General features: G+C 48.9%; 1 protein-coding gene across 2 annotated transcripts in view; it reads right to left on the bottom strand.

The window, feature by feature from the left end:
• CLNS1A (chloride nucleotide-sensitive channel 1A) overlaps nucleotides 1–3116 on the bottom strand; it is a 31214-nt gene extending 28098 nt beyond the window's left edge. For both annotated transcript variants that reach the window (XM_068266483.1, XM_068266484.1), the window contains exons 1-3: nucleotides 3000–3116; nucleotides 933–1031; nucleotides 659–839 (exon numbers count right to left, since the gene is read on the bottom strand). In XM_068266483.1, the coding sequence (XP_068122584.1) occupies nucleotides 659–780 (122 nt within the window). In that variant the 5' untranslated portion in view covers nucleotides 781–839; nucleotides 933–1031; nucleotides 3000–3116. The remainder of the gene's footprint in view (nucleotides 1–658; nucleotides 840–932; nucleotides 1032–2999) is intronic.
• Nucleotides 3117–27880: the final 24764 nt, after the last annotated feature.

The raw sequence follows: 27880 nt of genomic DNA, 5'->3' as shown, positions 1-27880 counted from the left end.
TAGAGCAGAGTCTACCCACAATGCATCCCCCTCCTAGAGCAGAGCCTACCCACAATGCATTCCTCCTAGAGCAGAGTCTACCCACAATGCATCCCTCCTAGAGCAGAGTCTACCCACAATGCATCCCCTCCTAGAGCAGAGTCTACCCACAATGCATCCCCTCCTAGAGCAGAGTCTACCCACAATGCATCCCTCCTAGAGCAGACTCTACCCACAATGCATCCCTCCTAGAGCAGACTCTACCCACAATGCATCCCTCCTAGAGCAGAGAGTCTACCTACAACGCATCCCCTCCTAGAGCAGAGAGTCTACCCACAATGCATCCCTCCTAGAGAAGAGTCTACCCACAATGCATCCCTCCTAGAGCAGACTCTACCCACAATGCATCCCTCCTAGAGCAGAGCCTACCCACAATGCATCCCTCCTAGAGCAGAGCCTACCCACAATGCATCCCTCCTAGAGCAGAGCCTACCCACAATGCATCCCTCCTAGAGCAGAGCCTACCCACAATGCATCCCTCCTAGAGCAGAGTCTACCCACAATGCATCCCTCCTAGAGCAGAGTCTACCCACAATGCATCCCTCCTAGAGCAGAGTCTACCCACAATGCATCCCTCCTAGAGCAAAGCCATACAACAACTCCCAGCATGCCCGCTCACCTCTCGGCAATGTACAGGGTGCCTTTCCCCAGCTTCTCCCCGCTCATCACCGCCTCCGTGTCGGACTGCTGCCGCCGCACACCCTCCTCGGGCGGCAAGAAACTCCTCAGCTCGCTCAACATGACAGAGAGCTGCAACACGTGACCGTCCCACTGATCCAAGCGGCTAGCTCAGCGCTTGCCTGAGGTGCACAAGGGGTTAACAGGCATCCAGTGAGAAATAAAAATAAAAAAAAAGCTAAAAACAACTAAAACAGAAATGAGAGGTGGCTTACCTCTAAGGACACACAGGAGCAACGAAAGTGTAAAATGTATTCAGCACTGGCAACTCGTTTCATGGGTCAATCCCCACTTCCTGAGGACAAATGTAGTGCCTAAAAATCAAAATACAAAAAGGTGCTCAGAGCTCAAAACAACATGCGTAAAACATACAAAACGTATGAGATACATAGACAAATAAAACGACATGAAATACTACATAGAGACCGCCTGTGATGTCACACTCTACCACAGGGCTGAACAGGGCTGTGGAGTTGGTACAAAAATCTCACAAACTCCTCAGTTTATGAAATCGACTCCAACTCCAGGTACCCAAAATTGTTCCGACTCCCCAACTCAGACTCCACAGCCCTGGGACTGAAAGGCACAAGTTGCCATGACAACTTGGATATAATAGATTATTGAACTGATGTTCAAGAACAACAAATCAAACTTCAGCTATAGCCTCCTGATAAATAATTACAAATATAAAACTGTATTTTTCAAAGCCTGATATTTCAGGCCTCTCATACAGTGGATTGAATGAAAAAGGTTTAAAGTGGATCCGAGGTGAACTTTTACACATTGCATAATTGTGTTCCTTTCCTATTGTTTATAGGGCATTCCTCGAGACAAGTACTTTTTTGTTTTTGTTTTAATACTCTAATTCCCTATAAACTAAAAAAGCCACGCCCACAGATTTTCAGAGAGCCAAGGCAGTAGCAAGGGCTCATGGGAGCTCAGTCTGGGCAGGAGGAGGGGGAGGTGTTACTAGCCATTGATTTCAGAGGCAGAGGGGAGGAGGAGGGCGGATTAGGTTTTTTTCAGTCTGAGAGCTGATGGTGCAGATAAGCCTGCCTCTGTGTAATGTTTACAAACAACATGGCTGCTGTCATTGTATCACAGGAAGACAACCATATTCTATTAAAACTGTCTGCAGCTAGATTTGCTGTGTAAACCATCTAAACTTTAGGTAACATATATTGACAAGTTACTTGTTATAGTTAGTTTTTCATCTCGGATCCGCTTTAAGGCTGCTGAAGGCCGCTTTTTCCAGGCCTCTGCTACAGTGTGTGCAACTAACATTTTTAAACAGATAAATGCCACATATTTAAGGCCACTTATACAGTGTCAGCAACTAAAATATTTTAGGCAGGTAGTCACAGCACCCATTCTAAAGACCTTCACTTCAAAAATCTAGAAACTTATTTTTTTTGTTTTTATGCATTAAAGGACTTACGAGGCCAATAATAGAGAAAAAAAAAAAGTTAACTACCTGCGTCAGCTTGTAAGGCACGGAGGACGCCGTCCGCGCCCTCTGTGCCGTTCCGCCGGGTTTCCGCCACTCAATAGCCCCCCGAACGGTTCCCAACCATGCGGCCCGGGCTCTCCAGACTGTACAAAGATGGCGGCCGGAGCTGGCCGTGGCTGCGCAGTCCGCATAGCCGCGAGTGCGGCTGCACAGCTCTAAGGCCAACCACCCAATCCACGCTACAGGAAACAGCCTGTTACGTGGATCGGGGGGGGGGGGGGTTGCCTTAGAGCTGCGCAGCCGCACTCGCGGCTATGCAGACTGCGCAGCCACGGCCAGCTCCGGCCGCCATCTTTGTGCCGGCGGAACGGCACAGAGGGTGCGGACGGCGTTCTCCGTGCCTTACAAGCTGACGCAGGTAGCTAACTTTTTTTATTTTATTTTTTATCAATTCTTGGCCTCGTAAGTCCTTTAAAAAAAGCCTCTGCATAAAATACATTATTGACAAACATATTGACAACTGGGCATGGCAAAGGGGGTCTTTGTGTGGTTGCAGAGAGGCCTTGAAGGCATTAGAAGTTTGTCTGCCATTAAAGCCTCCAGGTCTTGCCCCTCCCGAGGTGAGTGTCCCCCAGAGGGAGGGTTTCTGGTTACAGGGCCTCTTTAGAATGAGCAGAACACGTGACATGTCAGGTAACAGGCGCCCCCTGCAGGAAGGCGCCCCCTTGCAGTGTGACAGCCCCCCCCGGCTCACACACAGCACACTCTCCATGGGCAGAGGAGCCCCGGGCAGGGAGGAGCCACGCATGCTGGAGGGAGGGGAGCCGCTTACCGTCCTCAGCCCGCTGCTGTGTATGCGGAGCCGCCGCTCGTATTGGCCGCTTTATGCAGCCTGAGCTTCTCCTCCTGAGCGGCGTGCGCGGGACCCGGAAGTGACGTCCCCACGCCGGACGCTGTGCGGGTGACGTCACCTCGTCTGTGTAGTCCACAGGCGGCGGCCATTTTGCCGTATGCTAATAACAGACGCTAGAGGCCCAACCGCACCCCGGCGGCCATGTTTGTGTGGCCTCCCCGGCGCGGCCGCGATGCGCAGCGCAGGAGCGCGGGAAAGTGGAGGCACGTGGCCGAGTGGTGGGCGGGGTATAATGAGGAGCGGGAAAGTGGAGGCACGTGGCCGAGTGGTGGGCGGGGTATAATGAGGAGTGGGAAAGTGGAGGCACGTGGCCGAGTGGTGGGCGGGGTATAATGAGGAGCGGGAAAGTGGAGGCACGCGGCTACCCGGCTTCTGCGCTGTGCATCGTGGCGGGTGGTGGGCCTGGTATAATAAGGGAAATGCATTCAGACTATAGGCACAGCTCATCACTATGCATCTCCATAAAGATAATAGGAAGTGCTCATGAATATGAATTCAATACAAAACCTAGAATAATATATAACTATGGGCGGAGCCAGGATTGTCATACCTCCCAACTTTTTGAGATGAGAAAGCGGGACACTTAAGCCACGCCTCTGCCACACCCCTGGCATAGCTCCCAACTGTCCCTCTTTCGGAGGGACAGTCCCTTTTGGGAGCCTTGTCCCTCTGTCCCTTTTTTCCCCCTCATTTGTCCCTCTTTCAGGACTTTGTCCCTCTTTCTATATAAATATATATATTTCTCTACTAAAAATGTATTTGATTGACTCTAAACTTTATTCCATCCTTTAAATTGATATATTACTAATTTTAAAATGTTACTATGAAGGAAAATGAACCAGGATAGAAAGGACCCGTGTGGTTTGAATTATAAAACATATTTTTCTTATTAAATCTTTATGGTATGCGTGACTAGGGGCGTAGTGGGGGCGTAACCAGAGGTGTGGCATGGGCGTGGCTTAAGTGTCCCTTCTTCTCCTCTCAAAAAGTTGGGAGGCATGCCCCTGGTCATGCCCCCATCACACCCCTGATCACACATACCATAAAGATTTCATAAGAAAAATATGTTTTATAATTCAAGCCACATGGGTCCTTTCTATCCTGGTCCATTTTCCTTCATAATAACATTTTAAAATTAGTAATATATCAATTTAAAGGATGGGAATAAAGTTTAAAGTCAAACAAACACATTTTTGGGTGAAAAATACATATATTTACAAAGAAAGAGGGAAAAAGTCCTGAAAGAGGGACAAATGAATAGGAAAGAGGGACAGGGCTACCAAAGAGGTACTGTGATCCAGTGACAGTGTGGCTCCAGTGACAGCTTATAGCAGAACTCACAACCGTCCCCAGGGCCGCCATCAGAAATTTTGGGGCCCCTCACAAATCATCAGTCCGGGCCCCCCCCCCCCCCCCAAACTGAGAAATGTGCGTAGCCATTACATGTTGGCAGAGCTAGTTGGAGGCTTGCTGTCCACAAATTAATCACGAATAACCACGGTGGATACTCGTGATTCAAGTTAGCTCTAATTGCCACAGCTGAGCGGCTAGATGCGGCGGGGTTAATTACCCAGACCGCCGCTCTCCGCCCAGCGTTTCAACGAGGTGCAAGTTTCCGAATGGACGCGTTGCAAGCCTCGATATCGAGCACTTCCTCCTTCAAGCCGGAAGGAGGAAGTGCTCCATCATTTTTTTAGAACCTCCCAGTTTTATTTTCTGTTTAAAAAAACTAAAAAAGTAGGTTTAATGCTATTGTCTCATATGGTAATGATTCAGCTTTTCCCATAGTCTCGCAGTTAGCAATCATGTGACCCCCAACAAGACAAATTCAGCAATCATAAGGCCCCCAACAAGACAAATTCAGCAATCATGAGGCCCCCAACAAGATAAATTCAGCAATCGTGAGACCCCCAACAAGACAAATTCAGCAATCATGAGGCCCCAACAAATCATGAGGTCCCCAACAAATCATGAGGCCCCCAACAAGACAAATTCAGCAATCTTGAGGCAATGAGGCTCCCAACAAATCATGAGGCCCCCAACAAGTAAAAATTCTATCATTAGGCCCCCAACAAGACAAATTCAGCAGACATGAGGCACATAATGCCCCCTTATTATGGTAGACACCTCTCACCTGGATTCTGACAGGGACCCCCAGGTTAGGTAGTGAGTGACATGGAGCCCCTTTAGCTAGTGAGTAAGTGACAGGGAGCCCCTTTAGCTAGTGAGTGAGTGACAGGGAGCCCTTTTAGCTAGTGAGTGAGTGACAGGGAGCCCCTTTAGCTAGTGAGTGAGTGACAGGGAGCCCCTTTAGCTAGTGAGTGAGTGACAGGGAGGCCCTTTAGCTAGTGAGTGAGTGACAGGGAGCCCCTTTAGCTAGTGAGTAAGTGACAGGGAGCCCCTTTAGCTAGTGAGTGAGTGACAGGGAGCCCTTTTAGCTAGTGAGTGAGTGACAGGGAGCCCCGTTAGCTAGTGAGTGAGTGACAGGGAGGCCCTTTAGCTAGTGAGTGAGTGACAGGGAGCCCCTTTAGCTAGTGAGTGAGTGACAGGGAGCCCTTTTAGCTAGTGAGTGAGTGACAGGGAGCCCCTTTAGCTAGTGAGTGAGTGACAGGGAGCCCCTTTAGCTAGTGAGTGAGTGACAGGGAGGCCCTTTAGCTAGTGAGTGAGTGACAGGGAGCCCCATTAGGCAGTGAGTGAGTGACAGGGAGGCCCTTTAGCTAGGGAGTGAGTGACAGGGAGGCCCTTTAGCTAGTGAGTGAGTGACAGGGAGGCCCTTTAGCTAGTGAGTGAGTGACAGGGAGCCCCATTAGGCAGTGAGTGAGTGACAGGGAGCCCCTTTAGCTAGTGAGTGAGTGAGTGACAGGGAGGCCCTTTAGCTAGTGAGTGAGTGACAGGGAGCCCCATTAGGCAGTGAGTGAGTGACAGGGAGGCCCTTTAGCTAGGGAGTGAGTGACAGGGAGGCCCTTTAGCTAGTGAGTGAGTGACAGGGAGCCCCATTAGGCAGTGAGTGAGTGACAGGGAGGCCCTTTAGCTAGGGAGTGAGTGACAGGGAGGCCCTTTAGCTAGTGAGTGAGTGACAGGGAGCCCCATTAGGCAGTGAGTGAGTGACAGGGAGCCCCTTTAGCTAGTGAGTGAGTGAGTGACAGGGAGGCCCTTTAGCTAGTGAGTGAGTGACAGGGAGCCCCATTAGGCAGTGAGTGAGTGACAGGGAGGCCCTTTAGCTAGGGACTGAGTGACAGGGAGGCCCTTTAGCTAGTGAGTGAGTGACAGGGAGCCCCATTAGGCAGTGAGTGAGTGACAGGGAGGCCCTTTAGCTAGGGAGTGAGTGACAGGGAGGCCCTTTAGCTAGTGAGTGAGTGACAGGGAGCCCCCCCCCCAGCCGCCACCGCTGCTTCCCCTACCTTGCCAGGCTGCCAGCAGCATCAGACCTCAAGATCAGCGGCGACCCGACCAGTAAGAGCGGGCGCTGGACGCACCCGCTCTATATGCGGAAGTGACGTCACTTCCGCATATCAGTGCGGGCGCTGGGTCCTAGCGCCCGCACTATTGTCGCCGCCTGATCGGGGTCTGACGCGGCGGCGGAGGCGGCGGCTAGAGGGATGGAGGGAGGGAGCAGTGGCCAGGGGAGGTTGAGCGGCGGTCGGCGGCACCCGCTAGGGCCGCTGCGGGGATGGGGCCCCCCTGCAGGCCCGGGCCCGTGACGGGAGTCACGGATGTCCCCCCCTGATGGCGGGCCTGACCGTCCCTCTTTCTTCATCAGTGTCCTTTTTTTTTAGGACTCCTACAGATCTCTGTAAATATAAGTATTTTTCTACTAAAAATGTATTTAATTGACTCTAAACTTTATTAACAGCTTTTAAACGGAATCTGAAGTGAACATAAACGTATGAGACAATGAATGGTAGGTGTAGTACAGCTAAGAAATAGACCATTAGCAGCACAGATATGAGTCTCATATTGTTTCCAGTACAGGAAGAGTTAAAGGACTCCTGAGTGTAACGATTATGGAATTCTCTCCGTGATCAGCGCACAAGACGTGCACTGACACTGCGGAAATCCTCCACAAGCGTATAATCTGCGGGAACCCAGCAAAAGGTGCAATGCACCTGTAGAGGGAAATTCCTGTCGACAGGGGGAGCTGTGGAGTGCAGAGGAACAGCTCCTCTGCCCTGCCACACACGCCAGACAGGAATTGCACGAAGGGAAGAAACACAGGGCAAGATAGCCCTGAAAGAGAGTGAGCAAAGGGCCAGATTGTATGTGTGTGCACCAATCTAGTCGCCAACCCGCGACGGTGCATACACAACAGCAGATATGAAGTAGGAACGCAATCGCGGGAGAGGCGATTGCCAGAGGTGACACAAGGCTACAGCAAGGCAGAGCACGAGAGTAGCAAAGGCACAGCAAATCATACAATGAGAAGATAAGGAAAATAACAAACGCTAACTAAACGCGAACACCTCACTCATTCGCAAACAGTGCACGCGTTTATGCGCGGACCCCGTGTGATAAGCACAACAGGGACAAGCACACCTAACTAACCACCGACAGACAAACATGAAACAGAGGACGCGAGCGCTTGCTTAACGGTTACCTCACCGAGCCTCCAGCAAGCGCTCGTAGCAGACAAGACAGACACACGACAACAGGAATACGTAAGAGATACGATCCACTGCTCTTTCCGTCAGAGCGAGAGCGATCCAAGTAAGGCAACAACAGAACAGAAGGGCCTACCAGCAACAACCGCTGCTCAGACAGACAGAACAGGCAATACAAATAATACAATCCTAACTGCACTAGGGAAACCTGCCCAGTGCAGTCCCAGGAATTACTGTAGGCTAATCTTCAAACAAAGAGCAAGGCTGACACTCCAGGCGAGTGTTACACAGGAACTAACTCTTATGACCAGCAACTTACTGTGGGAAACATAGCTCTTTATAGAGCAAGCCCACAAGGGATGTGGCTAGGCAATCTGCATGACAAACGTATGCAAATTCCTCAGCAGCAAGCTGCACAACTGACAAAAGGTCTCTCTTCCAGAGACCTGCAGAATGCAGACCTGAACAGTGGTCAAAAGGCTGCCTGCCTGCGCAGGCAGCCACGTGGATTCTCACACTGAGACAATGGAGTATAATCTATTTTTACTCACCTGGGGCTTCTTCCAGCCCCTATCATCTGTTTCAGTCCCTTGCTGCAGCTCCAGTCCTCCCTGATGTCCTGTAGGCCCGTAATGATTGCGACCTGCCAACGGCATTGTCTCTTCTATGCTGCGTAGCACTCGTGCCCACATGGCCACATCATCTGGCGTTTACTGCTCCTGTGCACAAGTATTCACAGGCAAATAAACCAATAAACGCCAGATGACTTGGACACACAAGAATGCCCCTCAACCGTCCCGGATTCAGCTGGACTGTGCTGATTGGGGGGCTCTCCCGCTATCCCGGACCCCGCCTCTTGTGTCCCTGTCTATGTAATTTGTTTATTGTGAGGCACATGGCTAATTAATTATTTTATCTGGTTGACTGTTACCACTTTATTTTTATTGGGCAGCATGTGACTGCTTGATGAATTATCTGATGGCATGAGACTGCTTGATGAACTATCTGATGGCATGAGACTGCTTGATGAATTATCTGATGGCATGTGACTGCTTGATGAACTATCTGATGGCATGAGACTGCTTGATGAATTATCTGATGGCATGAGACTGCTTGATGAATTATCTGATGGCATGAGACTGTTTGATGAATTATCTGATGGCATGAGACTGCTTGATAAATTATCAGATGGCATGTGACTACTTGATGAATTATCTGATGGCATGAGACTGCTTGATAAATTATCAGATGGCATGTGACTACTTGATGAATTATCTGATGGCATGTGACTACTTGATGAATTATCTGATGGTGTGAGACTGCTTGATGAATTATCTGATGGCATGAGACTGCTTGATAAATTATCAGATGGCATATGACTACTTGATGAATTAACTGATGGCATGTGACTACTTGATGAATTATCTGATGGCATGAGGCTACTTGATGAATTATCTGATGGCATGTGACTACTTGATGACTTATCTGATGGCATGTGACTACTTGATGAATTATCTGATGGCATGAGACTACTTGATGAATTATCTGATGGCATGAGACTGCTTGATGAATTATCTGATGGCATAAGACTTCTTGATGAATTATCTGATGGCATGAGACTGCTTGATGAATTATCTGATGGCATGTGACTACTTGATGAATTATCTGATGGCATGAGACTGTTTGATGAATTATCTGATGGCATGAGACTGCTTGATAAATTATCAGATGGCATGTGACTACTTGATGAATTATCTGATGGCATGAGACTGCTTGATAAATTATCAGATGGCATGTGACTACTTGATGAATTATCTGATGGCATGTGACTACTTGATGAATTATCTGATGGTGTGAGACTGCTTGATGAATTATCTGATGGCATGAGACTGCTTGATAAATTATCAGATGGCATATGACTACTTGATGAATTATCTGATGGCATGAGGCTACTTGATGAATTATCTGATGGCATGTGACTACTTGATGACTTATCTGATGGCATGTGACTACTTGATGAATTATCTGATGGCATGAGAGTACTTGATGAATTATCTGATGGCATGAGACTGCTTGATGAATTATCTGATGGCATAAGACTTCTTGATGAATTATCTGATGGCATAAGACTTCTTGATGAATTATCTGATGGCATGAGACTATTTGATGAATTATCTGATGGCATGAGACTGCTTGATGAATTATCTGATGGAATGCGACTGCTTGATGAATTATCTGACGCCATGAGACTGTTTAACCTATTTTGGTTCCTGGACGTAGTTTCTACGTCCAGGAACCATGCGCGCTCCCGCGGCTGATCGCGCGCGTGCACGCGCACTCCCGGCCGCGGATTCGGTAGCCAGGGAATCAATGTATCGGGCTATGGTGCCCGATCATTGATTCCTCTCCCCCGCTGAAAAAGCGACAGCTTCTCTCGGAAGCTGCGCCTTTTCTGGCCGTTACCTTCCCGATGCGTCACTGTAAGCGTGTGTTACGCTTAGAGTGACGTCATGTAAACAAACTCATGGCCGCCATCTTGTGGCCATAAAGTAATACTACACCTGTAAGAAAAAATAAATAAAATTAACACACATTTACATTATAAATCTATTGTTTACCTCCCACCCTCCCAAAACTACCCAAATAAAATGTTTACTATTAAAAAAAAAAAAAACCATTACAATAAAAAAAAAAAAAACATGTAAATATTTACCTACGGGTCTAATGTAAAGATGAAATATTTCTATATTTTTTTTATTTTAAACTTGTAAATAGTGATAGATGCAAAATGGAAAAAATGCACCTTTATTTCCAAATAAAATATTGTCGCCATACATTGTGATAGGGACATATTTTAACGGTGTAATAACCGGGACATATGGGCAAATACAATACGTGAGTTTTAATTATGGAGGCATGTATTATTTTAAAACTATAATGGCTGAAAACTGAGAAATAATGAATTTTTTCCGTTTTTTCTTATTCTTCCTGTTAAAATGCATTTACAGTAAAGTGGCTCTTAGCAAAATGTACCCCCCAAAGAAAGCCTAATTGGTGGCGGAAAAAACAAGATATAGATCAGTGCATTGTGATAAGTAGTGATAAAGTTATAGGCTAATGAATGGGAGGTGAACATTTCTCACGTGAAAACGACGGAACCTGAATGGGTTAATGAATTATCTGATGGCATGCGACGACTTGATGAATCATCTGATGGCATGTGACTTCTTGATGAATCATCTGATGGCATGTGACTACTTGATGAATTATCTGATGGCATAAGACCGCTTGATGAATTATCTGATGGCATGAGACTTCTTAATGAATTATCTGATGGCATGAGACTTCTTAATGAATTATCTGATGGCATGAGACTACTTGATGAATTATCTGATGGCATGTGACTACTTGATGAATTATCTGATGGCATGTGACTACTTGATGAATTATCTGATGGCATGTGACTGCTTGATGAATTATCTGATGGCATGAGACTGCTTGATGAATTATCTGATGGCATGTGACTGCTTGATGAATTATCTGATGGCATGAGACTGCTTGATGAATTATCTGATGGCATGTGACTGCTTGATGAATTATCTGATGGCATGTGACTGCTTGATGAATTATCTGATGGCATGAGACTGCTTGATGAATTATCTGATGGCATGAGACTTCTTAATGAATTATCTGATGGCATGAGACTACTTGATGAATTATCTGATGGCATGTGACTACTTGATGAATTATCTGATGGCATGTGACTACTTGATGAATTATCTGATGGCATGTGACTGCTTGATGAATTATCTGATGGCATGAGACTACTTGATGAATTATCTGATGGCATGAGACTTCTTAATGAATTATCTGATGGCATGAGACTACTTGATGAATTATCTGATGGCATGTGACTACTTGATGAATTATCTGATGGCATGTGACTACTTGATGAATTATCTGATGGCATGTGACTGCTTGATGAATTATCTGATGGCATGAGACTGCTTGATGAATTATCTGATGGCATGAGACTTCTTAATGAATTATCTGATGGCATGAGACTACTTGATGAATTATCTGATGGCATGTGACTACTTGATGAATTATCTGATGGCATGTGACTACTTGATGAATTATCTGATGCTGATGGCATGTGACTGTGATGTGTGTATGTGTGTTGGGGGGGGGCGCAATTTCAGTGTTTGCCATAGGAGCCGTATTACCCAGATATGCCTCTGAGTGTCACCCTCCTCTCTGCCCGCTGACACCCTCGTCCTCCCCACTGACACCCTCCTCCTTCCTACTGGCACCCTCCTGTCTCAAGAGCCCTAGTGGCTGACCGCACTTAGCCTTCTAAACGGTGCCAGCGCACAGATCGTGCGAACTCTGGTCGCAGTCAATGCGCAGGAACCGTTAAGAATTAGCCGCAGACAACTCAGAAGGGAGCCTGTGAGACACGGGTAATTACAACGTCACCTACTGGTTCAGAGTAAACTGCCACCACCGCGGTTACCATGGGACCGTGGAGCCCACTAACTGACTGACTAATCCTGCGAATAAAACGGTTAAACACACGATATTCTGTCTAGCCAACAACAAACAAACAGTAGCGTATCTTCAGAGACCCGGGATCAGTTCTGTGTGTGTGCTGATAAGCAGGGTAGCGGACAGTGAATGACTTGGAGAAAGTCGTTTATTCACGCAATATAAATAATTAATATATACAGACAATTATTAAAATCACAATTATTAAGACAGTAATAGCCAGTATAAAAAATAAAAGAAGGGAGAAAAATACTTAGTTCCTGGAAAGATGTCCTTTTTGTGGGAAAACAGAGTTCTGGGTTTCAATTTGAGTTCAGAGTTCAGACCAGGTGGATGCCAGCATATCCTCAAGCTGGCATCTGATGAGTTCAAGATGTTTCAGTGTGGAGGACACTGAGTTTGGGTCCTCTGCCATTCTTATGCCCCTGCTTCAGTAGGAGGGAGTGAGGGCGGGGAGCCATACACCCCCTTAGAAGATGAGATGAGCCCTCCCCTTGTCCTGGGGGCTAGAAATCATATCTACCCATATATGGGCTCTATCTCACAGAACCGTACAGGTCAGGGCAGATTTATTAACATTTTCAGGTCTGTCTCGATTTACCCAGCGCCCTGATACCAGACATGAGGGGTGGGACCCCTGTGGTATCATCAGGGCATTTTCAAACTGCCTAACTGGCAGTCCTTACCTCAGAATGTTCTGAAACTTCCTCAGAACCAGCACCGGGGCTCATGCTACACTTCCCCCACGTTTGGCGAAGCTGCCATCTCAGGAACCCCAGAAATATGACAGATCTGGGAAGTTATGGATTATGCTATGAGACTCAGACATGTTCACCCTTAACTTCCCCCCACTGTTGGCACGGATCCAGAAAGATCTTCTGGATCGGTCATTTTCTCATATAACGTGGATGGGGAAAATAAACGTTATTAAAATGAATGTATTACCAAGGGTATTGTATGTTATGCAAACTATTCCGATAAAAATACCCCTCTCTTTTTTTAAACAAATAGAATCAACTTTCCATAAGTATATTTGGCAAGGAAAAAGAGCTAGATTGGGAAGGAAAATTATATATAGAATGAAAGAGAGAGGTGGGTTGGCACTCCCCGATTTGAGACTTTATTTCTATGCTACTCATTTGCAGAGAATTATAGACTGGACCCAATCGGGGGATAATAAGAAATGGGTGGGAATTGAGGGAACATTATGTGGTTTCCCATTGAAAGATCTGCCTTGGGCTCCTAGGAGGTGGAGGCTGACAAATACAGTGCGTTCTACATACTCAAATAATACGCTTAGAATTTGGAATGGAGTAGAAAAAATATTTGGTATGCAGGAAACTACTTCACCGTTCCTCTCTCTCATTCAAATGCCATATTTTCCCCCTGGTTTAGAGAAAAAGAGTTTGGGTACATGGCTGGTGGACTCCGAATTGCGCCTGAGCCAGGTGGTGCGGGGTGACTCAATTGCCTCTTTAGATACTCTCCGCCACGAACGCGGGGAATTCCCAATGGATTTTTGGAAATGGAGGCAGTTGGCTCACTTTGCGGCCTCTTTGGCCAGGCCGATAAGGACGATGAATCAAAGCCATACATTTGAAATCTTGGTTAATAGTAAAATTAAAATTAAACATGGTATTTCTGTATTATATAGATTGCTAATAAATTCTGTGTACCTAGATACACCTAAATATGTGGCGGAATGGGAGAGAGAAATGGGGATACCTGGTTCAGATAGGCAAAAGACTGCAGCCTTAGGATTAGCACTAACATCCTCTTTTGGATCACCTATCCAAGAAACTAACTTTAAGCTGCTTACCCGATGGTATATGACCCCAGACAAGATACACAAGATATACTATGAAAGTTCGGCTGAATGTTGGAGAGGCTGTGGGGGTATTGGAACACACTTTCATATATGGTGGACTTGCCCAAAAATCACGTCTTTCTGGAATGTTATTCTTGAGGCGATGGAAGTAATTCTGGGAAAAACGATCTTGAGGGACCCTTGGGTTATCTTATTACATGGTATTAAAACAGGGGTAAAGAGCTATAAAAAATCAATTATACCTTCATTATTCAATGCAGCTAAGTGTTTAGTACCCAGATATTGGAAGTCGCAAACAGTTCCTACAATAAAGGAGTGGTGTGAGGTAGTAAATAGACTGTCGACATTTGATGAAATACATTTCCTGAAAATGAACAATCCAGATAAATATTATGTAAAATGGAGAAAGTGGCTGGAGTTTAAGGAAAATGAAAGATACGCAGAATTTTCTTCTTTCTAGAAGTAAGAATGGTAAGAATAGTTAACCTATTTTATCTTATGATGTATTAAATATCGTCTACTCTCCCTGGCAGATAGATGAATAAAGATTATTAATTTTTGGATAATGGAATACAGGAAATGGTTACACCACCTCGGAAAGATAAGACATGGAATAACAAGTGATTTGTTTGTTTGTTTGTTTTTTGTTTTCTGTTTTTTTTTTGTATTTTTGTCATGTTCTTTTTCTTTGTTATCAAAATACAATTAGAGAGATAAAGTATTAGAATCAAAATAATGGAGAAGGAAGGAATAATCGTGAATAGAAAATAGACTGTTTAGTATAGTGCAATAATGGCCATTGTAAACCACTGTATATGTACGTCGGATGGAGTCTATATATAACTTGAATTGTGGTCATTTGTATGTATGAAAATTCTGTAGGCATAAATAAAAATCTAAATATTAAAAAAAAAAAGACTCAGGTTTATTCAGGATGTGTTCTAGCTGCTAACAGCTGACTTCCCCTTTGATCTTTACCAGTGAGCAAGGTGTCAAGACCTCCCGGAGATTTGTAGCCTGCCTGGCTGCACCTAGGCATCCTGATCACCGCTTGGTTAATTAACATCTACATGAGATCAGCTAGGTGTCACCTTATACCTGATGGATGGGCCATCCGCACAGCTTGAAGCCAGGGACTCTCTGGGCCCAGGCTCATTAGCATATCAAAAGAGCCATCCAGCCTTTAGGATGGTGCTCTCTCTGCTAAGAAAAGGACTTCAGCTCCCCCTACACACTCAACCCAGATTGTATCGATTTGAAGCGCAATCGATGCAGGGAATCGAGTGCGATCGCTTTTTCTTCACGGGCGGTTACAGGACGCGCCTGCGGCCCCGCAACCGTCCGTGACACCTCCCCTGCACACTTCCTCCTATTGTCACTCTCCTGCAAAAGCAGGGGTGTGGCTAAAGGCCGCACTGGGGGCGTGGCTTAAGTGTCCCTCTTTCACATCTTCAAAAGTTGGGAGGTATGCACACAGGCAGGCACCAGGGGCATAGTAATAGGGATTGCAGAGGTAGCCACTGCATCGGGGCCCTTGGGCCAGAGGGTCCCGTAAGGCCCTCCCTCAACTGCAGTATTAGCTCTTTATTGATCCTGTGCTAGTAATAATCACTTCTATAGATGCTGTGAATGATAATAATCATTAACAAGCTGTTCCCCTTCTTGCACCTCTGACACTGTGGTTTCCATTGGCAGGTTTTGGTGCGCCGTAACAATTGTATAATATAAAGTGCTGGGCGGGGCCCATGTATAATTCGCACCGGGGGGGCACAGCTCCTAAACTACGCCACTGATAAGCACTAATGCCAGAGCAGAAGAGACGACTCCGCTGGTGGGTCGCTGCTCTGTGTAGGCGGCCAGCGGGACATCGGGGAAGATCAGGGCTGCGGCGAGGGACTGAGACGGCTGTGAGGGGCTGGAAGAAGCCCCAGCTGAGTCAAAATAGATTATACTCCTTCACCCCAGGAGTTCTTTAACCACTTAATTTTATCTGGGCGGATATTTCCATCCAGATGGCCTGCACTGCTGCCTGAGGCGCGTTATTGCGCGCACGCTCCCGCCTCCTTTCATTAGCCTGGAGATCAATGAATGGGAACAAAGTTCCCATTCATTGATCTAAGTCCCCGTATAAAAGTCCGACACCGCCAAAGAGACGGCTCCGTCTTTCACAAATCCCCTTCGGTCCCATCTTCATATTACTTCCGCTTTGCATTGTAATACTATGCATACAGAAGTGAGATGTGAGGGCATCTTGTGGCCAAATAGTAAAATTACACCTGGTAATGAAAATTTCCAGATAATGAAGTTTTTTTTTACTTTTAAGATTAGCACATGGGGGCAGGGCAGGGATAGGGCAAGGCAGAGAACGGATGGAGGAGGGCACACTATCTCTTGATTTTTGTTGGCCGATACTTGGTAAAGAGGCGTGTAGTAGGGAACTCATTTTTCTCCCCCCTCCATGTCTGCTCCTTACTGGGCCAACAGCTTCATATACAAGCATCATCTTTCCATACAAGTGTTATCATTGTGGTCTATAGGGGTTGTCTGTATAATGACACAACTCCTGGGTGTAATCCATGCACACTGTATAGCACTTATACCCTAATCTCTGCCCATGGAATGTATACCAGGCGGAAATCATTATAATGTAAATATACATAGAAATTCTGGAGCCTTTCCTTCTGCTGGAGGTGAGATGTTCTGTTCAGGCATGGAAGCCTAGGGAAGAGAGACTGGCAATGTGACCAGGGGGCCCTGGCGGATGAGGTCCATTTCCTGCTACACTACAGCAAATATGCATCTGTGAGGACCGCCCACTTCCAGAGACTCTCCGCCCACATCCTGGAGATAGAGACAGGGCGACACAGAAAGACATGGACGCCCTGGGAGGAGAGACTGTGCAGGCAATGTGACCAGGGGGTCCTGGAGGATGAGGCCCACTTCCTGCTACACTGCAGCAAATATGCACCTGTGAGGACCGCCCACTTCCAGAGACTCTCCGCCCACATCCACAGATGATTAGAGGATACTACATCCTACTGGGGGAGGAGGAAACAACCGTGCAAACAGCTGCCCGATATATCACTGCCTGCCACCAACTGAGAGGAACATGATACCACATGGACTGTATACCCCCATACTCCCCTCCCCTATGGACTGTATATCCCAGTCCCCAATACTGTCCCTTACATCCTCCATATCCCATGGACTATATACCCCCAACCCCCTATACCAAACCACCCAGCAGAACCCGGGTTCCAAACAAGAACTGAATGCAGACAAGGGTGGTAAATCGGCAACAGGTTGTCAATTATGCCATTTTATAAAGAGGAGGGAGGAGCCCAGGAGAGAAGTGCCCTCCCTGGCGGTATGATTCCTTCCTGATTTTAGGGTCTTAAAGCGGTTCAATCTTTCCTGTGCTTTTAGACTCTAAAAGCAAGAAAAAAATAATTCCACAAGAGAGCCTGGAGCAGCCCCGCCACTTACTCACCTCCCTGGGATCCAGCGCCCTTCCTCTGTCCTCCGGTGGGACTGTAACCCTATCGTGAGATTGCCGGTGTAATGTCTGATTGCGCTGCCCGGAAGCTCCTCCCACACTGAGTAGCACGCATGCTCAGTGTGAAGTTAATGATGCTGCTGGAGATTAGAGAAATCTATCTCCTGAACCAGCGGGTCTCGGGGGCTGCAATTTAGCATAGAAGTCGTTCGGGGGGTCCCCTCCCTACCCTGAAAATATGGGGAGTGAGGTGTGGGAGCGGAGATATTTAGTATTTTACCTCCAGCAGCATCATTCTATAGGAAATGTGGCCGCACAGTGTCCTACTGCGCATGCGGGGCAGCGCAAATCCACAGGCAGCGTCATCAGACACAACACCGGCTGCCGTCATGACCAGAGGGATGCAGAGGCTCAGTGGACAGGAAGAGGAATGGCTGCCAGTGTCTAGATCGCCCGGGAGGTGAGTGATAACGCCCGCTGTGCGCAATGCTCTGCATGGACCTCCCAACTGCTACCACGAGTGTAACTTGGGGTTACCGCTCTGAGCTGCGGTTTTCCACCCCGAGTGTAGCTTGTGGTTACCGCTAAGGAGGGTAAGTGGCATAATTGCTGCGGAACTAGTGGGGGTTGCGGGGAATCCCTGGTTGCACCTGATCACCCCCTCATTCATTATTTCCGATCGGAAATGCGGAAATTTCAATTTTGCGAATGAGCATTCCTACTTGTGATTTTGTAAAACGTATGTTCTACGATAAAAATGTAAACCTTATCAATTTTTGTTAGTCATCTGAAATTGTGGATATTGCTTTGTAACGCAGCATAATAAGAATGATGTTAGCAGATGTCCCCCCAGTCAGGAGATTACACTCCATGCTGCAGCTTTCAGTATTCGTTAGATTCCAGCAGAAATCAGATCACACACATTGATTGTGTAATTCGACTGTACTTAAAGCTACGCAGCAGACTGACCTGCCGCATCTCCCGATCACACCGCTGATCAATACACCGTCTGGCATTGATCGGATGAGGGTCTGCTGGTGAGGGGGCAGGGAACAGATGGCATGCTGAATGTGATGGAATGTGCTGGAGAAACTGATCACAGATATTATGGAAGAACCCATCATCAAAACAGCGCTGCGTAATATGTCGGTGCTTTATAAATACAATAAATAAATAAAAATTAAATAAAAACTAACTGCTGTTGTCATGAGTCTGAATCGGGGAACACTGAATGACAACAGTCTGCAGCTAATGACACAGAGACCAGGAATAAGGTGCAATACATGTGTTTATTGCCAAGGCACTCTGCATACAAATATAAATGCAAATTAAATGCAAACAGCATGCAATCACTCAATGCAAGTTACATACAAAGAACCCACAACCACATAGTACGGCGTGCACTCGGACCCCAGAACTAACTAACTATCTTAACTAATATATACAAATATATAACAGGCAGCAGTACAGGAGGGAACAGACAAGATCAGGATGGAATACCAGGTTCAGCAGCAGAAAAGCAGATTCAGGTGTAGTACAAGGGAGCGATCATAAGCAGAGTCACTGCAGATACAGCTTTAGCAACAGGGTAAGCAGATCAGGATCAGGTAACAAGTATGGGAGTGTCCAGAATATCCAGACCTGGGAGCACAACATTCTGGCAACTATCAGGAGGAAGAGGCAGTTCTTAAAAGGAAGCTGTGACGAGAAGCATCTCAGGTTCCATACTTACCTTGGCTTCCAAAGGGATACTGTAGGGGGGTCGGGGGAAAATGAGTTGAACTTACCCGGGGCTTCTAATGGTCCCCCGCAAACATCCTGTGCCCGCGCAGCCACTCACCGATGCCCCGGCCCCGCCTCCGGGTCACTTCTGGAATTTCAGACTTTAAAGTCGGAAAACCACTGCGCCTGCGTTGCCGTGTCCTCGCTACCACTGATAAAATTAAAAACAATAATGGTGCACAAGCCAGTCTGGGGCCCCAGGAACTCTCACTGCCCGGGGCCCCAGAACCAGCATGCAACACCATATGTGAGCGCAGCCAAGCCCTGGATCTGCCACACCCAGGAGCCGGTCCCCAACTGCTCTAAGACTTACCAAACACACAAGAGATACTCACTTCCCAGACAGTTCTCTGCTGCTTATATAAAGCCTGCAGGCTGCTTGTAAGCCAATCAAGAAGTGCACATACACATGACACCTAGTCTGCAGTGATTAATTCAAACAGAAGCTGAGCTACTCAGCTAGTAATTGGAGAGGGTTTCAGTTGCATATAGACAATGGCTATATGGCCAGCAGGGGGCACCAGCGTGCAGGATATACCCTCTCATCTGCCCCCCTCCTAACTAAACTGCATGGGAATCTACAATAAAATTAAAAACAATAATGGTGCACAAGCCAGCCTGGGGCCCCAGGAACTCTCACTGCCCGGGGCCCCAGAACCAGCATGTGCACCATTATTGTTTTTAATTTTATTGTAGATTCCCATGCAGTTTAGTTAGGAGGGGGGCAGATGAGAGGGTATATCCTGCACGCTGGTGCCCCCTGCTGGCCATATAGCCATTGTCTATATGCAACTGAAACCCTCTCCAATTACTAGCTGAGTAGCTCAGCTTCTGTTTGAATTAATCACTGCAGACTAGGTGTCATGTGTATGTGCACTTCTTGATTGGCTTACAAGCAGCCTGCAGGCTTTATATAAGCAGCAGAGAACTGTCTGGGAAGTGAGTATCTCCTGTGTGTTTGGTAACTCGCTACCACTGATGTCACCAGGAGTGTATTGCTCAGTCCCAGTATGGTCTGTACCTGCGCAGTACGCTCCTGGTGACATTAGTGGGTGCGAGGACACGGGCGTGCAGGCGCAGTGGTTTTCAGACTTTAAAGTCTGCAATTCCAGAAGTGAACCGGAGGTGGGACCGGAGCATCAGTGAGTGGCTGCGTGGGCACAGGAGTTCTGCGGGGGACCATTAGAAGCCCCGGGTAAGTTCAACTCATTTTCCCGTGACCCCCCTACAGTATCCCTTTAAGGAAGCCCAGAACCTGAGATTCTTCTCGTCACAGCTTCCTTTTAAGAACTGCCTCTTCCTCCTGATAGTTGCCAGAATGTTGTGCTCCCAGGTCTGGATATTCTGGACACTCCTGTACTTGTTACCTGATCCTGATCTGATTACCCTGTTGCTAAACCTGTATCTGAAGCGACTCTGCTTATGATCGCTCCCTTGTACTACACCTGAATCTGATATTCTGCTGCTGAACCTGGTATTCCATCCTGATCTTGTCTGTTCCCTCCTGTACTGCTGCCTGTTATAGAGCTGAAGTAAAGAAAATAAGTTATACATACCTGGGGCTTCCTTCAGCCCCATACGTGCTGATCAATCCCACGCCGCCATCCACCGCTGCCCGCGTCTAGGAGAACCGGCTCCCGTCAGTGACGTCATCGGAGCCAGGCTACGCTGGAGAAGTGCGCCCTCTATGTATCTCTCCATACACTGCTGCAGAGATACGCAAAGAGTGCACTTCTGCTATGCTAGACTGGCTCCGACTGACGGAACAGCGGGGAGCTGGTTTTCGTAGCCGCAGGCAGCGTTTAATGGCGGTGTGGGATCGATCAGCGCGCATAGGGCTGGAGGAAGCCCCAGGTATGTATAGAATCTTTTCTTTACTTTAGCTCTGGTTCTCTTTAAGCCCTCTTAGGCCTGCTCATCTCTCGTCAACTCCCCAAGTGGCTCTGGTCCCCCGCAATTCAGCCTGAAAGCCTGGCTGAGTACTACTGCACAGGCGCAGATTGCTCCCGGAGACCGGAGCGCAACTGGGGAGCACACCTGGTCGGGCTGCTCATGCGCGGCGAAGCACGGCTTCGCCAGGCTTTCGACTGAATTGCCCGGCACCGGAGCCGCCCACTGAGTCGGCGAGAGACCAGCAGTGCTCCTGAACCACCCACAGGCCATAACAGGAACTGCAAGCCCTTGTACAAAGAGAAGAGCCACCTGCTAGTGCCCAGAGGCAGGGCTAACAGCTGCAGTCCTGCCTCACAGCGCGTCTATCAGACGTGCATCGCCGCCTCTCCCCCGCCCCTCTCAGTGAAGGAAGACTGAGAGGGGCGGGGGAGAGGCGGAGATACGCGTCTGATAGACGCGCGTGAGGCAGGGCTGCGGCGGTTAGCCTTGCCCCAATGTGGAAGCGCTCCCCGAAGGTAGCAGGGGGGATTTGGGGGTGAAGGGACCCTCGTTAAGCCGCAGGATAGCGGTGGTTTAGCGGTGGTTTAGCAGGGGCACACGTGCCCCTGCTATATATGAGGTCTGAAGCGAGATCTATTCTCGCTTCAGACTCTCTTTAACCTCCTTAGCGGTAACCCCGTGTGTGACACGGGGTAAGCCGCCGGAGGGTGCCGCTCAGGCGCTGCTGGGCCGATTTACATAATTTTTTTTTTGCTGGACGCAGCTAGCACTTTGCTAGCTGCGCCAGCACCCCGATCGCCGCCGCCGCGCGCCCGATCGCCGCTATCCGGTGCGGCGCGCGCCCTCCCCCCCCCGACCTCTGCGCTGCCTGGCCAATCAGTGCCAGGCAGCGCCAAGGGGTAAATCGGGTCTCCCAATGACGTCCCGACGTCGCTGACGTCGGTGACGTCATTCCGCCCATGGCGACGGGGGAAGCCCTCCAGGAAATCCCGTTCTTTGAACGGGATTTCCTGATCGCCTATCGCCGGGGGCGATCGGCGGAGCTGGGGGGATGCCGCTGAGCAGCGGCTATCATGTAGCGAGCCCTGGGCTCGCTACATGATTTAAAAAAAAACAAATTAAAAAAAAACTGCTGCGCTGCCCCCTGGCGGTATTTTTCATACCGCCAAGGGGGTTAATATACCATTTGTTGGGAGCAACAGGAACAGGCAGGGCCGGGCCGAGGCATAGGCTGGAGAGGCTCCAGCCTCAGGGCGCAGTGTCGGAGGGGGCGCAGAATTCATTCAGCTGTCATTCCTAATTGTGTTTGAAGCAGAAAGAAATAAGAAAAGGTGATACATGGCAGTGACTGCAAGCCAGATAACTAGATATTAAGGTGTTGGGGAGGTTGTGGGCCCTGTGGCGCCTCTTAGTCTAATAGCAATCAGTGTGTGACGGCTGGGGTGGGAGGGATGGAGGGGCGCACTTTGGTGTCTCAGCCTTGGGTGCTGGAGGACCTTGTCCCGGCTCTGGGAACAGGAGTATTTACAGGAAAATACCACATCTCCCTGTGCAAAAACATCAGATACTATCAAATCAGACTCTGTATGTTAACTTTATCAGTGGTGCTCAGCAGAGCTCGAATATTCGAGTAGCTCGAATATTTGAGCTCTTTTTCAGCTATTCGAGCTCGGTATTCGAGCTCCGAATAGCTGGAGCTATTCGAATGGGCTATTCGAGTGAACTCGAATAGCCCATTCACTATTCGCGCTATTCGAGCTAACAGCGCTATTCGAGCTCGAATACCGAGCTCGAATAGCGTCATAGCCCAGATTGATGTCCTTAGAGCCAATCAGAGGGCTCCCAGGCCCTCTGACGGCAGCCAATCACTGAGGGGGACCCTGGCCAGCCCCTACCCTATAAATAGCGGCCGCCATGTTCCATTTCTCCGTCCTTGCCCGACTTTGCACAGAGAGAGAGATCTGCTCCTTTGTGCATTGGCTTAGCAAGAGCTTTATTGTGGTCATTTACCTAGCGGTTTTGCTCACATACACCTCCTATATACACCTATATTGTTGTTAGTTAGATAGACATTGTATTTTAGTTAGTAGCTTTTGTGTTACATAGAGAGAGACTCAGACAGCTGCTGCAGGCTTACAGCTTTAGGCCTCAGGGCCTTGCCTGTGTGGGCAGCTGTTCTCTCCTGTCCTCTGTTTATTTCTCATCTATACCAGTATTTCTGCTGTCCTTTAGTACTGATTGATTGTATTTTGTATTGTAGTTATATACTGTAACTGTACTAGGACACTCACTCAGTCACTGTTCATAGGCTACTAGCTCCTGCGTGTGCGTGCACTCACTGTCTGTGTACTGTACACACACTCTATTTCCTTCTGAATAGTTATATACTGTAACTGTACTAGGACACTCACTCACTGACACTGTTCATAGGCTAGCTCCTGCGAGTGCGTGCACTCACTGTCTGTGTACTGTAGTGTACACACACTCTATTTCCTTCTGAATAGTTATATACTGTAACTGTACTAGGACACTCACTCACTGACACTGTTCATAGGCTACTAGCTCCTGCGTGTGCGTGCACTCACTGTCTGTGTACTGTAGTGTACACACACTCTATTTCCTTCTGAATAGTTATATACTGTAACTGTACTAGGACACTCACTGTCACTGTGCATAGGCTACTAGCTCCTGCGTGTGCGTGCACTCACTGTCTATGTACTGTAGTGTACACACACTCTATTTCCTTCTGAATAATTATATACTGTAACTGTACTAGGACACTCACTGTCACTGTTCATAGGCTACTAGCTCCTGCGTGTGCGTGCACTCACTGTCTGTGTACTGTACACACACTCTATTTCCTTCTGAATAGTTATATACTGTAACTGTACTAGCAGAGCCGGGACAAGGTCCTCCAGCACCCAAGGCTGAGACATCAAAGTGCGCCCCTCCATCCCTCCCACCCCAGCTGTCACACACTGATTGCTATTAGACTAAGAGGGCCACAGGGTCCATAACCTCCCCAACACCTTAATATCTAGTTATCTGGCTTGCAGTCACTGCCATGTATCCCCTTTTCTTATTTATTTCTGCTTCAAACACAATTAGGAATGACAGCTGAATGAATTGTGCGCCCCCTCCTACACTGCGCCCTGAGGCTGGAGCCTCTCCAGCCTATGCCTCGGCCCGGCCCTGTGTACTAGGACACTCACTCACTGACACTGTTCATAGGCTACTAGCTCCTGCGTGTGCGTGCAATCACTGTCTGTGTACTGTAGTGTACACACACTCTATTTCCTTCTGAATAGTTATATACTGTAACTGTACTAGGACACTCACTGTCACTGTTCATAGGCTACTAGCTCCTGCGTGTGCGTGCACTCACTGTCTGTGTACTGTAGTGTACACACACTCTATTTCCTTCTGAATAGTTATATACTGTAACTGTACTAGGACACTCACTGTCACTGTTCATAGGCTACTAGCTCCTGCGTGTGCGTGCACTCACTGTCTGTGTACTGTAGTGTACACACACTCTATTTCCTTCTGAATAGTTATATACTGTAACTGTACTAGGACACTCACTGTCACTGTTCATAGGCTACTAGCTCCTGCGTGTGCGTGCACTCACTGTCTGTGTACTGTACACACACTCTATTTCCTTCTGAATAGTTATATACTGTAACTGTACTAGGACACTCACTGTCACTGTTCATAGGCTACTAGCTCCTGCGTGTGCATGCACTCACTGTCTGTGTACTGTACACACACTCTATTTCCTTCTGATTACTGATTGATTATTGTAATTTCTGGTTGTACTTACTGTTACTACTTACTGTACTAGTAGGGACACTTAGTCACTGTTCATAGGCTAGCTCCTGCGTGTGCGTGCACTCACTCACTGTCTGTGTACACACACTCTATTTCCTTGTGATTATTACTACTGATTATTGTAACTTCTAGTTGTACTTACTGACTCTGTTACTACTTACTTACTGTACTAGACACTCACTCAGTCACCTCGCCCACCAACCCACTCCATTAAAGTACCCCACTTTTCACCCGCCCTTTTAAAAAACTTTTGTGTTTACGCCCAAAACATCGAAGATGTCTGGAAGTGGCAGCCAGCGCGGTCTGGGCAAGGGGAGGGGCAGCAAGGGAATCAGGAGGAGAGGGAGCAGCATTGTGGCAAGATGCTGCACAGTTCCGCAGCAGCGTCAGTGGCTAACATTCCTCCTATAGCCACTGGCCGTGGACGCCTTGGGCGCCGCCCAGCAGGAGCATCTGCAACTCACGCTGCAGAGACACAGCAGCAGCAGCGTGTAGCACCTGCTCCGATTTTCCTCCAGCCGGGTCGGAAACGTCCCATTGAGGAAAAGGATGCAGACACTGTGGTGCAACTGATGACGGAGGATGAGCAGCCCGCCATCAGCTCTGCATCCGAGGCCTCCACCCTCACCACCACCACCACCACCACCACCCCTGTTCGAAGCAGCCGCCCAGCAGGGCCTGGGGAGGAGGCCAGTTCACCGTCAGTCGCCGACCTGTCACTCAGCACTCTTTTGACCCCAGGCATGATGAGTCAATTGTCTGCTGTTGTTGGCGATTTGGAGGAGGAGATGCTGATGGGCACTTTGGGGGATGAGGGATTGGACAGCAAGACTGTGGCGACAGTCAAGCAGCCCATCCATGCATCAGGAGAGGAGTTTGGGGGGTCATCATCCCAGCAGGACATGTTTCAGGAGGGGGAGGATGATGATGACACGGTGACAGACAGAGACTGGGTGCCACCAGCTCCAGGGGATGTCGTCATCAGCAGCTCTGAGGAGGAGGAGGAGGATGCGCTTGTGGGCCTTGCAAGGAGGCGCATCATTGCAAGCATTGGCAGCAGTAGGCAGGTCCCACAGCCTGCTGGTGTCTCAGGCTCAGCAGCAGCAGCAGCATCATCTGCCAGTACCACCACCAGCCGCACCCAAGCCCCCCCCCAACCACCACAGAGAGACAGGCAGCAGCGGTTCCATGCCGTAGGGGGTTGTTTTTGTCACCAATCTGGCGCTTTTTCACCATGCCCACAGTGTACAGCAAGTACGCCACTTGCAACCACTGTCAGCGGAAGTTGAGCAGAGGTGCAGACCCCTTAAAGTTCAGCACCAGCTCGCTCATCAACCACCTTGCTGCGAAACATTTCCACCAGCATGAGGAGTTCCAGAGGCTGAAGGCATCTGGTGCTGGCAGTGGCACCACACCCATCACTGCACAGCCTTCAGCAGCAGCAGCAGCAGCAACAGCAGCCACCCGCCCTCCTGCTCCTCCAGCTGCACCAGCAGGAGTGCGGAAACGCACTGCTCCTCCCCCCTCTGCAACTCCTGCCGCCGACACTGAGGCCTGTTCTGGCAGCCAGTCCTCAGTGGCCTCCTCTGCTGTGTCTGCTGATTCCCGTGCCAGCAAAAGGCCACGCCAGAGCCTTTTGAGCGAGTTCTTCCAGGGGGTGGTTAGGGCTCTGCCTCCCAGCAGCCGTCGCGTGCTGCAGCTGAACGGCTTGCTGGCACGGGCCATGTGCTCCCAACTCCTGCCGTACACGCTCGTGCAGGAGGGGAGCGACATTCGTGCGCTGCTTGCTTGCGCAGCCCCAGACTGGCAGCTCCCCAGCAGACACTTCTTCGCCCGCAAGGCCATTCCTGCACTGCACCGCTTTGTGATGGCCAATGTGGAGCGAGGGCTGGAGCATGCGGTTGGTGAAAGGGTCCACGTCACCATGGACTCCTGGAGCAGCCGCTTCGGGACAGGCCGCTACCTGTCCTTCACTGTCCACTGGGTCAGCTTGGTGGAAGGGGGTGAGGATGGGAGAGCAGCAGCGGGCACAGCAGCAGCAGCAACACAGTGGGTGGTGCCACCCCGCAGGGTCGGAGGAACTGCAGCAGGTTCCTCCGATCCTCTGCCATCCTCCGGCACACCTGGCAAAACCCCCCGCCTCAGCAGCAGCGTGAAGGCCCGCCACTGCCAAGCGCTGCTGCACTTGGTCAGCCTTGGGAAGACCAAGCTGACGGCAACCCATGTGTTGGCCAAACTCCAGGAGCAGGAGAGGATTTGGCTGACCCCCAGAGGCCTCAGAGTTGGAGAGGTGGTGGCCGACAATGGGGCCAATCTGGTTGCCGCAATAGACAGGGGAAACCTGACCCACATCCCGTCTTGCCCACGTGCTGAACCTGGTGGTGCAGAAGTTCTTGCGCACCTACCAGGGGATGGGCGAACTGCTGGAAACGGCAAGGAACGTTGTGCGTCACTTCCGGCGCTCGGCTGCAGCCTGTGCGAGCCTGGAAGACGTGCAAAAGGAGCTGGAGCTGCCACGCCATCGGCTGATCCTTGACGTTCCGACTCGCTGGAACTCCACCCTGGCGATGTTGGAGCGTCTGGTTGAACAGAAGCACGCTGTCAACCAGTACCTTGCCCAGGCCACTGTTTCCGCCGCTCAGAGAAGGGACAGGACCAGCAACATCCCGTCCATCGTCCCCGATGATGACTGGAGGCACATGCAGCAGGTCTGCTTAGTGCTGGCTACCTTTCTGCAGGCCACTAACATGGTGAGCAGGGACCATGCTATGGTCTGCGAGTGGGTGCTCCTGGTTTGTCTGCTGAACAGGGCCCTCGATGCTTT

The sequence above is a fragment of the Hyperolius riggenbachi genome, chromosome 2 (assembly GCF_040937935.1).
Source record: "Hyperolius riggenbachi isolate aHypRig1 chromosome 2, aHypRig1.pri, whole genome shotgun sequence".
NCBI lineage: Eukaryota > Metazoa > Chordata > Amphibia > Anura > Hyperoliidae > Hyperolius > Hyperolius riggenbachi.
The sequence above is the reverse complement of the archived record's forward strand: the minus strand, read 5'-3'. Positions and strand labels throughout refer to the sequence as shown.